This window comes from Marmota marmota, unplaced genomic scaffold, assembly GCF_001458135.2.
Source record: "Marmota marmota marmota unplaced genomic scaffold, marMar, whole genome shotgun sequence".
Lineage (NCBI taxonomy): Eukaryota > Metazoa > Chordata > Mammalia > Rodentia > Sciuridae > Marmota > Marmota marmota.
Genome location: NW_025999842.1, coordinates 49,482,472 through 49,496,895, shown reverse-complemented (window position 1 = coordinate 49,496,895; position 14,424 = coordinate 49,482,472). Strand labels below are relative to the sequence as shown.

General features: G+C 36.0%; 1 protein-coding gene across 2 annotated transcripts in view; it reads left to right on the top strand.

The window, feature by feature from the left end:
• Vnn1 (vanin 1) overlaps positions 1 to 14,424 on the top strand; it is a 32,624-nt gene that overhangs the window by 11,430 nt on the left and 6,770 nt on the right. The window contains exons 6-7 of one of the 2 annotated variants that reach the window (XM_015501388.2): positions 11,874 to 12,044; positions 13,197 to 13,336. In XM_015501388.2, coding sequence (XP_015356874.1) covers positions 11,874 to 12,044; positions 13,197 to 13,336 — 311 coding nt within the window. Of the gene's footprint in view, positions 1 to 11,873; positions 12,045 to 13,196; positions 13,646 to 14,424 lie in introns of those variants that run through there. The other variant, XM_015501379.2, reaches the window with a different exon arrangement.

The following is a 14,424-nucleotide window of genomic DNA, read 5'->3' as shown; positions in this document are numbered from 1 at the left end:
CAGTGTTTGGGGCACAGAATGAACTAAAAATAGGAACTTGCAGATAAGATTGAGCAATGAAAGAGAATTAAAAAAAAACAAAAACAAAAACAAAAAAAACCTCTAATGGATACCAAGGATGTAGAAACTCTTCAAAGCGGGAAACTGTGAGGCATATTTGTGTTCTATTTTTACAGATGGGCATTAATAGGTACAGTCTTGGTGGAATTTTCTCTGTTCGTAATGAGAGTAAAGGACAGATTATAGTGGTTGAGAAGTTAAAGGGTAGTAAGGATATAGAGAAGGAGGGTGAATAATTTTACTTCAGAAAGAAACCTTGTCTGAGAAACTAGTCAGGGGCTGAACAGAGACTTATGGTCAGGGAAAAAAATTTTTTTTCCTTCTAGTAGATGAGAAAGCCTTGATTATCTGTATAGGTCTAAGGCAGAGAACAGCAGAAGAAGAAAATGATGAAAATACAGGAGGAACCAATACTCCTAATCAGTTCTTTAAGGTTCTAGAGGAAAGGGAAAAAATAGTATTGTGAATATAAGTATAAAATGTCCAACAATTGAAAATGAGATGAACAAACTATATTATAGAATAATATTTATTGCCATGTATTATATAGTATATTAACATATTACGTTAGATATGAAGCATATATATGGTACTGTATAGTCATATAAAATTTTTAAGTTAAAAAAAATAGTGGGTTTTTTTTGTGTGTGTGATGTATTTTTAAAGTAAAAAGCCAGCTACCATGCAAGACAGCAGTCTCTCAACTCTCCGTCTTCCCTTTCAGTCTTGTTCTATCTTTGTGCCTCTCTCAGTCTCAGGTTCATTCAAGGAGAGAATCAGGAAGTGCCCTCTTTTTTCAAATTTTTAAAATTTTACTTTGCCATATATCACAGCAGAATGCATTACAATTCATATTACACATATAGAATATGATTTTTCATCTCTCTGGTTGTATACAAAGTATATTCACGCCATTCATATCTTCATACATGTACTTAGGGTAATGATTTCATCTCAGTCCACTGTCTTTTCTACTCTCATGTCCCCTCCCTTCTTGTCCCTGCCCTTTGCCCAATCTAGAGTTCATCTAATCCTCCCATGCTCCTCCTCCCAACTCCACTATGAATGCCATGATTTTATTCTCTTTTATTGCTGAGTAATATTCCAGTGTGTATATATACCCCATTTTCATTATCTATTCATCTACTGAAGGGCATATAGGTTGGTTCCACAGTTTAGCTTCTGTGCATTGTGCTGCTATAAACATTGATGTGGCTGTGTTCCTGTAGTATGGTGTTTTTAAGTCCTTTGGGTATAGACTGAGGAGTGAAATAGCTGGGTCAAACGGTGGTTCCATTTTTAATTTTCCAAGGAATCTCCGTACTGCTTTCCATGTTGGCTGCACCAATTTGCAGTCCAACCAGCAATGTATGAGTGTGTCTTTTTCCACACATTCTCGCCAACACTTATTGTTTGTATTCTTAATAGCTGCCATTCTGACTGGAGTAAGATGAAATCAGAGTAGTTTTGATTTGCATTTCTCTAATTGCTGGAGATGTTGAACATTTTTTCACATATTTGTTGATTATATATCATCTTCTGAGAAGTGTCTCTTTAGTTCCTTGGCCCATTTATTAATTGGGTTATTTGGTTTTTTTGTGTGTGTGTTTGTGGGTGTGTGTTTAGCTTTTTGAGTTCTTTATATACCCTAGAAATAAGTGCTCTATCTGATGTATGAGTGGTAAAAATTTGTTCTCAAGATGTAGGCTCTCTATTCACCTTACAGATTGTTTCTTTTGCTGAGAAGAAACTTTTTAGTTTGAGTCCATCCCATTTATTGATTTTTTAAATTTATAATTCTTGCACTATAGGAGTCTTATTAAGGAAGTAGGGCCCTAATCTGACATGATGGAGATTTGGGCGTACTTTTTCTTCTATTAGGCGCAGGGTCTCTGGTTTAATTCCTAGGTCCTCGATCCACTTTGATTTGAGTTTTGTGCACGGTGAGAGATAGGGGTTTAATTTCATTTTGTTGCATATTGATTTCCAGCACCATTTGTTGAAGAGGCTATCTTTTCTCCAATGTATGTTTTTGGAGCCTTTTCCTAATATAACTGTAATTATGTGGGTTAGTCTCTGTGTATTCTTTTCTGTACCATTGGTCTACCCATATATTTTGCTGCCAATACCATGCTGTTTTTGCTACTATTGCTCTGTAGTATCGTTTAAGGTCTGGTATAGTGATGCCACTTGCTTCACTCTCCTTGCTAAGGATTGCTTTGGCTATTCTGGGTCTCTTATTTTTCCAGATGAATTTCATGACTGCCTTTTCTATTTCTATGAGGAATGTCATTGGGATTTTGATTGGATTTGCATTGAATCTTTATAATGCTTTTGGTAGAATGGTAATTTTGACAATATTAATGCTGCCTATCCAAGAACAAGGGAGATCTTTCCATCTTCTAAGGTCTTCTTTCATTTCTTTAGTGTTCTGTAGTTTTTGTTGTAGAGGTCTCTCATCTCTTTTGTTAGGTTGATTCCCAAGTATTTTATTTTATTTTATTGAGGCTATTGCAAGTGGGATAGTTTTCCCCATTTGCCTTTCAGAGGATTTGTCACTGATAAACAGAAAATGCCTTTGATTTATCGGTGTTGATTTTATATACTGCTACTTTTCTCAATTCATTTTCTAGTTCTGAAAGCTTTGTGGTGGAATGTTTTGGGTCTTCTAGGTATAGCATCATATTGTCAACAAATAGTGGTAATTTGAGTTCTTCTTTTCCTATCTGAATCCCTTTAATTTCTTTTTTCTGTCTAATTGCTCTGGCCAGTGTTTCAAAAACTATGTTAAATAGAAGTGGTGAAAGAAGGCATCCCTGTCTTGTTGCAGTTTTTAGAGGGAATGCTTCAAATTTTTCTCCATTTAGGATGATGTTGGCCTGGAGCTTAGCATAGATAGCTTTTATGATGTTCAGATATTCTCCTGTAATCCCTAGATTTTTAGTGTTTTGAACATGAAAAGGTGCTGTATTTTATCAAATGCTTTTTCTGCATCTATTGAGATGATCATATGGATCTTATCTTTTAGTCAATTGATGTGATGAATTACATTTATTGATTTCCATATGTTGAACTGACATTGTATCCCTGGGATGAATTTCACTTGATCATGGTGCACTATCTTTTTGATATGTTTTTGTATTTGATTTGCCAGAATTTTTTGAGAATTGTTGCATCTGTGTTCATTAGAGATATTGGTCTGAAGTTTTCTTTCTTTGATGTGTCTTTGCCTGGTTTTGGAATCAGGGTGATATTGGCCTCATAGAATGAGTTTGGAAGTGCTCCCTCTTTTTCTATTTCCTAAAATAAATTAAAGAGTATTCATATTAGTTCAGCTTTAAATGTTTTGTAGAAATTGGCTGTGTATCCATCATGCCCTGGGCTTTTCTTGGTTGTTAGGCTTCTGATGACATCTTCTATTTCATTGCATGAAATTGATCTTTTTGAATTATGTATATCATCCTGATTTAATTTGGGCAAGTCATATGACTCTAGAAATTTGTCAATGCCTTCAATATTTTCTATTTTATTGGAGTACAAGTTTTCAAAATAATTTCTAATTATCTTCTGTATTTATGTAATGTCTGTTGGGATATTTCCTTTTTCATCATGTATGTTAGTAATTTCAGTTTTCTCTCTCCTTTTCTTCATTAGCATGGGTAAGTTTTGTCAATTCTATTTATGTTTTTGAAGAACCAACTTTTTGTTTTTTCAACTTATTTTGGTTTTATTGATTTTATCTCTGATTTTAATTATTTCCTGTCTTCTGCTTTTGGTGTTGATTTGTTTTTCCTTTTCTAGGGCTTTGAGATTTAGTGTTAAGTCATTTATATGTTGGCTTTTTTTCCTTTTAAGGAATGAACTCCATGCAATGAACTTTACTCTTAGTGCTGCCTTCATAGTGTCCAAGAGATTTCAATATGTTGTATCAGTGTTCTCATTTACCTCTAAGAATTTTTTAACCTTGTCCTTGATGTCTTTTTCAACCCATTGTTCATTCAGTACCATATTATGTAGTTTCCAGGTGTTGGAGTAACTTTTATGTTTTATTTTGTCATTGATTTCTAATTTCATTCCATTATGATCTGATAAAATGCAGAGTACTATCTCTACTTTTTTGTATTTGCTAAGAGTTGTTTTGTGGCATAATATATGGTCTATTTTAGAGAAGGATCCATGGGCTGTTGAGAAGAAAGTGTATTCGCTTGTTGAAGGATGAAATATTCTGTATATGTCAGTTAAGTCTAAGTTATTGGTTTTATTATTGAGTTCTATAGTTTCTTTTTTCAACTTATGTTTGAAAGATCTATCCAGTTGTGAAAGAGGTGTGTTAAAGTCACCCAAAATTATTGTGTTGTGGTCAATTTGACTCTTGAATTGAGAAGAATTTGTTTCATGAACAGAGATGCTCCCTTATTTGGGGCATATATATTTATAATTGTCATGTTTTGTTGGTGACTGGTTCTGTTGAGCAGTATGAAATGTCCTTCTTTATCCCTTTTGGTTAACTTTAACTTGAAGTCTACTTTATTTGATATGAGGATGGAAATCCCTGCTTGCTTTTGCAGTCCATGTGAGTGGTATGATTTTTTCCCAACCTTTCACCTTCAGTCTGTGGATGTCTTTTCCTATGAGATGAGTCCCCTGAAGGTAGCATATTGTTGGGTTTTCTTTAAAATCCAATCTGCTAGTCTATGTCTTTTGATTGGTGAGTTTAGGCCATTAACATTCAGGGTTATTATTGAGACATGATTTGTATTCCCAGCCATTTTTGTTATTTAACTTGACTTGGTTTCTCATTTGATTACTTTTTCTTTTTGTGTAGTACCTCCCTCTGTTGATTGTCATTGTTGTTTTTTATTTCCTCTTTGTGGAATATTTTGCTAAGGATATTCTGTAGCACAGGTTTTCTAGCTGTAAATTCTTTTAACTTTTGTTTTTCATTGAAGGTTTTTATTTCATTATCAAATATAAAGTGTAATTTTGCTGGATATAAGATTCTTGGTTGGCATCCATTTTCTTTCAGAGCTTGATATATGTTTTCCCAGGATCTTGTAGCTTTCAGGGTCTGGTTTGAAAAACCTGTACATTATCTAATTGTTCTCCCACTATATGTAATCTGGTTCCTTTCTCTTGTGGCTTTTAATATTCTCTCCTTATTCTGTATGTTCGGTATTTTCATTATAATGTGTCTTGGTGTGGATCTGTTATGATTTTGTACATTTGGTGTCCTGTAAGCCTCTTGAATTTGGTTTTCCAATTCATTCTTCATGTTTGGAAAATTTTCTGATATTATTTTATTGAATAAATTGTTCATTTCTTTGGTTTGGAACTCTATGCTTTCTTCTATCGCAATAATTCTTAAATTTGGTCTTTTATGCTATCCCATATTTCTTGAATGTTCTGCTCATGATTTCTTACTATTTTCACTGTGTGGTCTACATTCTTTTCAAGATTATACATTTTGTCTTCATTGTCTGAGGTCCTGTCTTCCAAGTGGTCTAATCTGTTGGTAATGCTTTTAATTTGAACTTTTAATTTGGTTTATTTTCTTTCATTTTAAGGATTTCTGTTTGTTTGTTTTTAGAACCTCTATCTCCCCATTGAAGTAACATTTTGCTTCCTGCATTTATTTATGTAGCTCTTTGTCAAGATCATCTTTTGCTGCCTGTATTTGCTCTCTTATGTCATCCTTTAATTCACAGAACTTTTTAATTATGTACATCCTGAACTCCTTCTTTGTAATTTCTTCTGTTATTCTGGCTATGGATCCTAATAATGTGGTATTTTGATTTATTTGGTGCACTTTCTTACCTTGTCTTTTCATATTTCTTTTATGTCTTCCCTTCTAGTACTGTGAATCTGAGGCATTACCATTTTTACCCTATAGGCTTATAGTGTCTCAGTGGGGCTCCAATACTTATCCTTTGAGGTGAAGGACAATGTTAACAAATTCCAATATAATCAATATACAGCCTTAGAAACAATTAGTTGCTATAAATATGTTTACAGTTGGGTCACAACATACAGAAATGGTGAATTCAATTATTATCTACAATATAATCAGTAGGTTTGTAAAAGAGTTTACAGTTTCTGATGGTGGACAAAGAATGGGGAGCAATATGTAGGATGATATGCTGAGGAGGTAGGAGGTGAGGTTATAGAGTTATTGTATCTTAGGAAGTGTGGAAGAGAAATGTAAAGAACAAGGTTAGTAATTATGATGGATAACTAGGAAGCACTAATAACAACATTTTTTAAAGTGAAAAAAAAAGAAGAAGGTTAGTAGAAGAGAATAGAGAGGAAGTAATTTTGGGTAGACAAGAAAGAAGGAAGACAGTATAGTACATAAAACAAACACAGATATATATTCAGAAAAAAAAGTTAAAATAGTAAAAATTGGTGGGGGAAAAACAAGAATATACAACACAACTGTAATATACTATTCAGAAGTCCCAGACCTCAAAATCCTAATTCATGCAAAGTACTTGGTTTCACATGTGTTGGGGGTATGAATGTGGGATAATAGGAAAGGAGAAGAAAAAAAAGAAAAAAAAATCTCAAAGAAACAAGGCTTGATTTGGTTGAAGATCAGTATCTTTCCTGCTTCCCCTTTCATCCAATAGGTGGGGTCATCTGTTGTTAGCTGGTATCTCTGCCCTCAAGGTGGTGAAGGTAACCAAGGTGTCACTGTGCCAGGTTAGCAGCTGCTGGGGAGCGGGGGGGGGGGGAGTTAGAAACTGGGTACCTGCCAAGGCAGAGTTACAAACTGGGAGTTGCTCCCACTAAAGATGGTGATGATGGTGCTCCAAGATGGAGGCATCTGCTTTCAGTGATGGGGTGTCAGGTGGGATGGGGGTATCCAAGTGATAGCGTTGGACATGGACGATGTGTTCAGAGAGAGCTCCGTGGCATGCAGCGTGTGGTTTCAGCTGTGTGAAGAGCCTATGTGAAGTTCTTTGGTGCAGGCAGGCCAAGGAACCGCTTGTAGGGGACTATCTCTGTTGCTGCAGAGTCCCAAGATGGAGGCCACTGGGGGAGCCCCACATTGGTAGATGAGGGTCCACACAGGAGTGGCAGCCAGAGTTCTTGCACGTGGGTAGCTGCTGGGTGTCCTGCGTAGAAGTGGTGTCCGGGATTTCTGTTCAGGTGTGTGGCCAAAAGTTCTGAGTGGGTGCTGATGCCTATGGTCCTGCTTGGGCACTTGGTAGTCCAGCATGGGCAAGTAGTTGGGAGACCTACTCTGACGTTGAGGCCTGGAGCCCTGCATGGGAATGGTGACTGTGATTCCTGAGAGGGAGCAGGAATATCACTCATAGAGAAATAGTATTCTCACTGGTTGAGTCCCAGGTCACAGAGCGGCACAGAATGCTGCCTCCCTCTGGTCTATAATCTTGGATCATCAAGAAATCCCTTCTTAATGTTGGGTAGTGGGTTGGCTCTTTCAAGTAAAACTGAGCTCTCTGTTGTTATTGCTGGGTAGCTACCTCTGCTGGTACCACACATTTTAGAATTTGGAAATTTCTAATTTCACAAAGACTATGTCTTGTGAACATATAGCCAACAGAGTCTGGAACAATACCCAGCATCAAGCATATAAGTTTAGCTGTTGGAAAACATGGTAATATTCACCTTAAATAGCCTAAATAATTAGATTATAGAGTTTCATTAATTCCACTTTGGTTTTAATGCCAAATGGTTTATTAAAAAATTCTTATTTTCAAAAAATTTTGGATATTGGTGTTGAAGATAAGGAACTTTGGTATTGTGTGATATTGATAATCTTTCATAGTCTGCGATGCTATATTATTCTAGGAAAAAATCTCTGGTATTACTAAAAACTACTTCCTAACTAATGGAAAGAAGAAAAAGACAAAGAGGTAAGCATGAAATAAACCCCCATATTGCCTCACAAATTTTCTATGTATTCTTTGGTAAATACACACAATTTCGTAAGACTTAAGGATGTGGGCAAAAAAGTAAGTGGTGGCATTCTAAAGAAGAATTCTAAAGTGGTAAAAGGTTGGATAAACGACTTGAAGTCAAGTCTTTGAAGGAAGAAAAGATTTGGAGCAGTTGCTAGAAAAGAGTGGGAGAGGGAGCAGCCTACATATTTTAAAGAATTATTGAGCAATTCAATGAAAAAGGAATAGGCAAATGAAAGAAATTAATTACCTTTACCAAGGGAGTTTTTCCTCTTTAAATTATTATCTGTACCCTCCCTCTATAACCTCCCTCCACTGTGACAGTCCTCCAAACCACCAACTTCTGGGGCTTTCGACTCTCCAACAGTGTAAGGAATTAGGGACCAAGAACTCTGCTAAAAAATAAAACTAAAATGCATAAGTTTGATTAACAAATTGAGAATATAGATTTTGGTATCAGAATCCTGGGTGAGTGAGGTGTGGTGGTACACGTGTAATCCCAGTGGCTTGGGAGCCTGAGGCAGGAGGAAGTTCAAAGTCAGCCTCAGTAGTTTAGCAAGGCCCTAAGCAACTTAGTGAGACCTTGTCTTAAAAAGAAAAATAAAGAGGACTGGGAATATGGTTCAGTGGTTCAGGACCCCTGGGTTTAATCCTCAGTACTTAAAAATAAAAAAAAAAGGAGGAGAAAAAGAAGGAGAAGGAAGAATGGAAAAGAAAAAATGAAGTAAAATCCTGGGTGATCTCTGACTCACTACATTGTAGCCACCTGGCTTCAAGCCAACCCTTCAACCTCCTTAAGTCTCTAGCTATTCACCTATAATATGTGGACTCACTGTCTTCAACCAAATTCTTATGCAATGCCTGCTATATTTAGGCACTTGCTAGAGGATGGGGATGTTAAGAAGAGTAAGAGGGCTGTAATCCCTGTAAGCCTAAGGGGAGCCAGTCATTGCACAGAAAATAAAGAAAATTACTAGTTAGTTTTAGTTGTGACAAATGCTGCAAAGGAAAAGTACCTGCAAACTTAGAGTACACTACTGTGGAACCTCTCCTAGTCCTGCAGAAAGGATGACAAAAGAGCATATTCTCTGGATCTTTCTTGGGTCTCTCAGCACCTTCTGCCTTTAGTCCTCATATGGTGTTTTTTTTCTGAGACAATTCTTTATAGGGTTTTGAGGAAGTTTGATTTAATAAATTCATGTTATGCATTAAGATCAGCATGTAAAAAGTCCTTAATAAATGTTTATTTTATTAGTAGTATTGCCAATAAAAATAACCGCAACCTATCCTTTCCATCACCAGAGCAACACCACCAGGTTTCAATACCAACCACATTGCAAGTAGCTGCCTATTCAATTTCTTTCCTCCCTTAGTCCTTTTCATATGCCGGATGTCCTGTCCCTTTTTAATTCCTGGATTGGTTCTAGCCCTCCCTACCTCACTAATTTTAATCAAAGTAATTCATGGGCATAATTAAAAAGACAAATAGCACTGGAGGTTTATGAAACTCTAGTTCACTTTTGAGTCTGCCTCCTCCCCCTTTCAGGGGGCAAATACTTGTCAATATTTAAGCTGTTGTTTTTTCTGGAATTTACTCTTCTCTATATTTCTATACACCACTGCTATGTTTTATTCATAAATTTTAGTTGTAATTAAATGAAGGGATAATTTCTGTTATCCCTTCATTTCTTCCCATATCTAAGTCTTTCTATGTCTTACTTCCAAAATGATTATTTTTTGTTGTTGTTGTTTTGGTACTGGTGATTGAACCTGGGGCATTTAATCACTCAGTCACATCCCCAGCCCTTTTTGTAAAATTTTGAGACAGTGTCTTACTAAGTTGCTTAGGGCCTTGCTAAGTTGTTGAGGTTGGTCATGAACTTGTGATCCTCCTGCCTCAGCCTCCCAAGTTGCTGGGATTATAGGCGTCTGCCACTGCACCTGGCCACGTGGATTCATTCTCTTTTCTTTTTTCATTTATCTTCAAGAAAGTACTGCATGCACATAGTTAAGAAGATGAAGAGCACTAAAAAAATGTGATAAAACAATTGTGTCATCCATAATCCACCTAGCTCCCTTTTTCAGAGAGAAGTTGACTCATTTTTTTTTTATTACAATCCAATTCATGTTTCCTAATAGTACTTATGTTCTTTAAAATTCACCATTTTTAGCTATTATCTTTTATATTCTGCTCTGGTAGATGAACACTTAGCTTTGCTACATCATTCTACCTGCATCCCATTTGCCATCCTTCCACTATACTTTTATTTGCATTACTATGACTATGCAAATATTCAGAGGGAAGCGTTGGCTGCATATTATTTTCCTCTTTGTTTCTCCTGAAATTAATAATTGCATTGGAGCCATCTCAGGGAAATGACTTTGCAAGGTGTTTGTGGGGAATGGCTGAGGGAGATGTTTCAAATATTCACTGTGATTCATTCATATAATCCCTTTTAACCACATCTTTCATACCTCCCTGTAAAAACCATCTGCTTTATCTCTCTGAAAATAAATTCCCAAACTTTTACCAGAGTAGGGGAGGGACTGTGGCCTATCTTAGTATCTAAGGCATTCTTCACAACTTGCTACTAATTTTCCTTAATTTGGCCCCCACAACTTTATGCACACTTGAGGTACCTAGTACCTAGGTTCCAGTGATACAATCTATTGGGCATTCTGAAGTGAAGATGGTTGATTCTTGCCTTTCGCCACTGGCCAGTTTAGGATGTGGCTTTCAGAGGTCTGTTGAGTCAGTTAGTAACCACTTTTTGCATCAAATGCAGATTCTAAAGCTATACTATGGTCAGTCCTCCTGTTTTCTATCCTTCCTTCCTTTTGTTTCTTTTTAAAAAATTAATGTTGGTTTTATAGGATTTCAAAGGATTTTCTTGTTTTTAAAAAATTAGTGTTTTTTTTTATAGGATTTTAAGGGAACAAAATAGAAGTGTGTTTTCATTCTCCCATACTTGAAAATTATTTGTCTCTCATCTTAACATGAAAGACACTTAACACTTGCTTTGAAGTGCTTGCCTTCTATCTGCCAAAATGCAAATTAGGGAGACCAGTTAGAGACTAATGCTTCAGTCAGGCAAGAAATGATATTGGTTTGGAAGATGCTGCAGATAGAGTTAAGTGACTGTGAATACCCCTAGAGGGAATGTTCCCTCTGCATGGTGAAATGAGTTATATAGTTAGATTTTTACATTGAAATGACCATGTCATATAGTGGGAGAAGAACTTAACTGACTTTTTCAGTCTGTGTTCGGAAATAAAAGACATGACATTTCTGGATTATGGAGGTTGTCTCTAGATCAACTTTGCAGCTCATTACAACCCTATTTTTTTTTCATCATGTGAAATAAGCAATAAGAAGTTTCACTAGTGTTGAGATTAAATATTTTTAAAATATGGAATATTCTTGATAATTGAAAACATTGCTAACTTGAAGAATAAAGATATAGTTGTTCATGGTCAAAGATTCGATTTTCGTATTATGTGGTTATCTGTTCAACAGCAAATTTCAGGAAGCACTGGAACCTAAAGTCCTTATCTTATTGATGGGTACATTAGTTATTCATTATTCAGACATAAACATGACAACTCTATGAGGAAACACATTATTTTTGCCAACTAAGGGGGCACAGTTATTTTTGAAGTACAGAGTATTTAAAATGACTTTCTTATGACTTTTTATTTTTAGTGCAGCTAGCATTAAACTAACCAATTCATTTAAAATTTTTTCTGCTTCTATATTAAAATGTGACTAACACGTAAGCATTGTGTGGTGTATAACATGATGTTTCAGCATTGTGCAATGATTAGAGAAAGCTAATTACATGTGCATCACGACTTCCTATAACCTCTTGATTTGCATTACTTCTCTAGATTTGTACTCTGCTGAAATGTGAAACCACTGACTTGCACACCTGTGGTGGTTCAGTTGACACAGCTTCCACTAGGTTTGAATCGTTCTCCCTCAGTGGCACTTTCGGAACCCAGTATGTCTTCCCTGAGGTATTGCTGAGTGACGTTCAGCTTGCACCTAAAGAATTCCAGGTAACAATCTTTGCTTGATATTGCCAATTAATTTCATGTAAGAGGAAGTACTTTTTGACCTCAAAACCCCCAAGTGCCTCCAAAAACCATAAAAGTCTCCATTTGAAAAAGGTATGGTTATTTGGGGGATCACGAAGGATACTGAGCGGGCTGAATTTCTTACCTGGAAGTTCTTAATGTAATAATGTGTGTCCTTGAAAATAAAGAAAGAAATCTCATTTGAGGAGTTCTAGGGAAAAAAAAACTGGACTATTTAAGCTCTGTTGATTAGGAAGAATATTCAACAAGAAGAGTGCAGGACCAGTCCTACCACAGGTCCCTTTGGATCTCTGGGGACTGATGGCCTAGGGAAGTTTAAGGGAATCTTTCCAGTTGTATGGGTCAAGATCTGGTGTGACAATAGGCAGAAAGGAAAGAAAAAAAGCTGAAGAAGAGAGAATTCATCAGTGGCTGATGTTGGCAAGAAAGCAAAAATTTTAAAATTTATAAAAAATTGCTTGCTTTGCCAGTGTTCTTCTCAGCCACATTATTCCATTGATCCTTCCTATAGGTTCCCGTCTCACTCCCCTTTCTAGGCAGAAACAACTTCTAGGGTGAGGGAGGACCATACAGAGGCTAGGAGACTGTGATAAGTGGCAGGGGATGATGGATGTTCATTTCAAACCTCCCATGGGTCAATCACTACTGACCATTTGCAACAATCTTTATTTTGTTGGAGAGGACTAGATCTGTCTCTTACGTACTACCAAATCCATTGTTTTATGTTTATTAACTCACAAATACTTCCTCAGGTAAGTTAATTTTAACAAATTGAAATAGACATTTCAATAATAAATGAACGAGTGCCAGTTTCATAGCTTCCATTTATTTATGTTTAACAAACAACATTTCAAATATTTCTAAGGTTTCTTCTTATTTATTTATTTATTTATTTATTTTTGTGGTGCTTGAGATTGAACCCAGGGCCTCACACATGCTGCACACGCACTCTACCAGGGAGCTATACCCCAGGCCTTCAAATATTTCTAATGAAACAAAATTCAGCCAGTATTTAAAAAAATTATTTCTTCATTCAGTTGTACTGTATTTTAGAAGTGTTGTGGAATTATATGACTTAAAGGTTGACCTTGTGTGCTATTCTGTTTTCATTAGGTGTCAAGTGATGGACGTTTGTTTAGCCTGAAGCCAACATCTGGACCTCTGTTAACGGTCACTCTCTTTGGGAGGGTATACGAGAAGGATTTGGCATCAAATGGGTCACCTGACCTCTCAACATATTCAGTAAAAATAATGTTAGTAGTTATAACACCTATTGTGTTCTCATTATATAGGTAGAATTTTCTCTTTTATTTGGGATAATTTTAAAAATAGCTTTTGCTAACAGTGGTCTCTGGTATAAGTAAATGACTAATATTTCTCTTTATTTAGACAAACACACACAGCAGATTATGTAAGATTAATATAATATCTATTAATATCTACCTATAAAATTTGTCTGTATTTAAATTTTGGTCTTTCTAGGAACTGGATTGTTTGTGCCAAATGAATATCATGAATGTTTTATGCAAAGAAATAAAAATTATGGTTAAAAAACACAACAAGGGCTGGGGTTATAGCTCAGTGATAGAGCACTTGCCTAGCATGTGTGCGGCACTGGGTTCGATTCTCAGTACCACATATAAATAAAGGTCCATTGGCAACTAAAAAAAAATATTTTAAAAAAAACCAAACCCACAATAAAACCATTACAAAATACACTTACAAGAAGTTTGAATCTCTTGCCACTTTTATTATAACATATCTCTTACTCAGTTCTGCTTAAGATTTTCAATGGTTTTATTTGTTTCTTGTGTTTATTATTTACATAAACATCAAATTTCAATTCTCTTATGGGCTAAATATGTCACCAAAAATTCATAAATTGAAGTCATTAACACCTCATATCTGAGAATGTGATTGTGTTTGTAAATATGGTCTTATTTTTTTTTATTTTTTATTTTTTATTGTTGGTTGTTCAGAACATTACATAGTTCTTGATATATCATCTTTCACACTTTGCTTCAAGTGGGTTATGAACTCCCATTTTTAGCCCATATACAGATTGCAGAATCACATCAATTACACATCCATTGATTTACATATTGCCATACTAGTGACTGTCGTGTTCTGCTACCTTTCCTATCCTCTACTATCCCCCCTCCCCTCCCCTCCCCTCCCCTCTTCTCGCTCTACCCCCTCTACTGTCATTCATTTCTCCCCCTTGTATTATTTTTCCCTTTCCCCTCATTTCCTCTTGTATGTACTTTTGTATAACCCTGAGGGTCTCCTTCCATTTCCATGCAATTTCCCTTCTCTCTCCCTTTCCCTCCCACCTCTCATC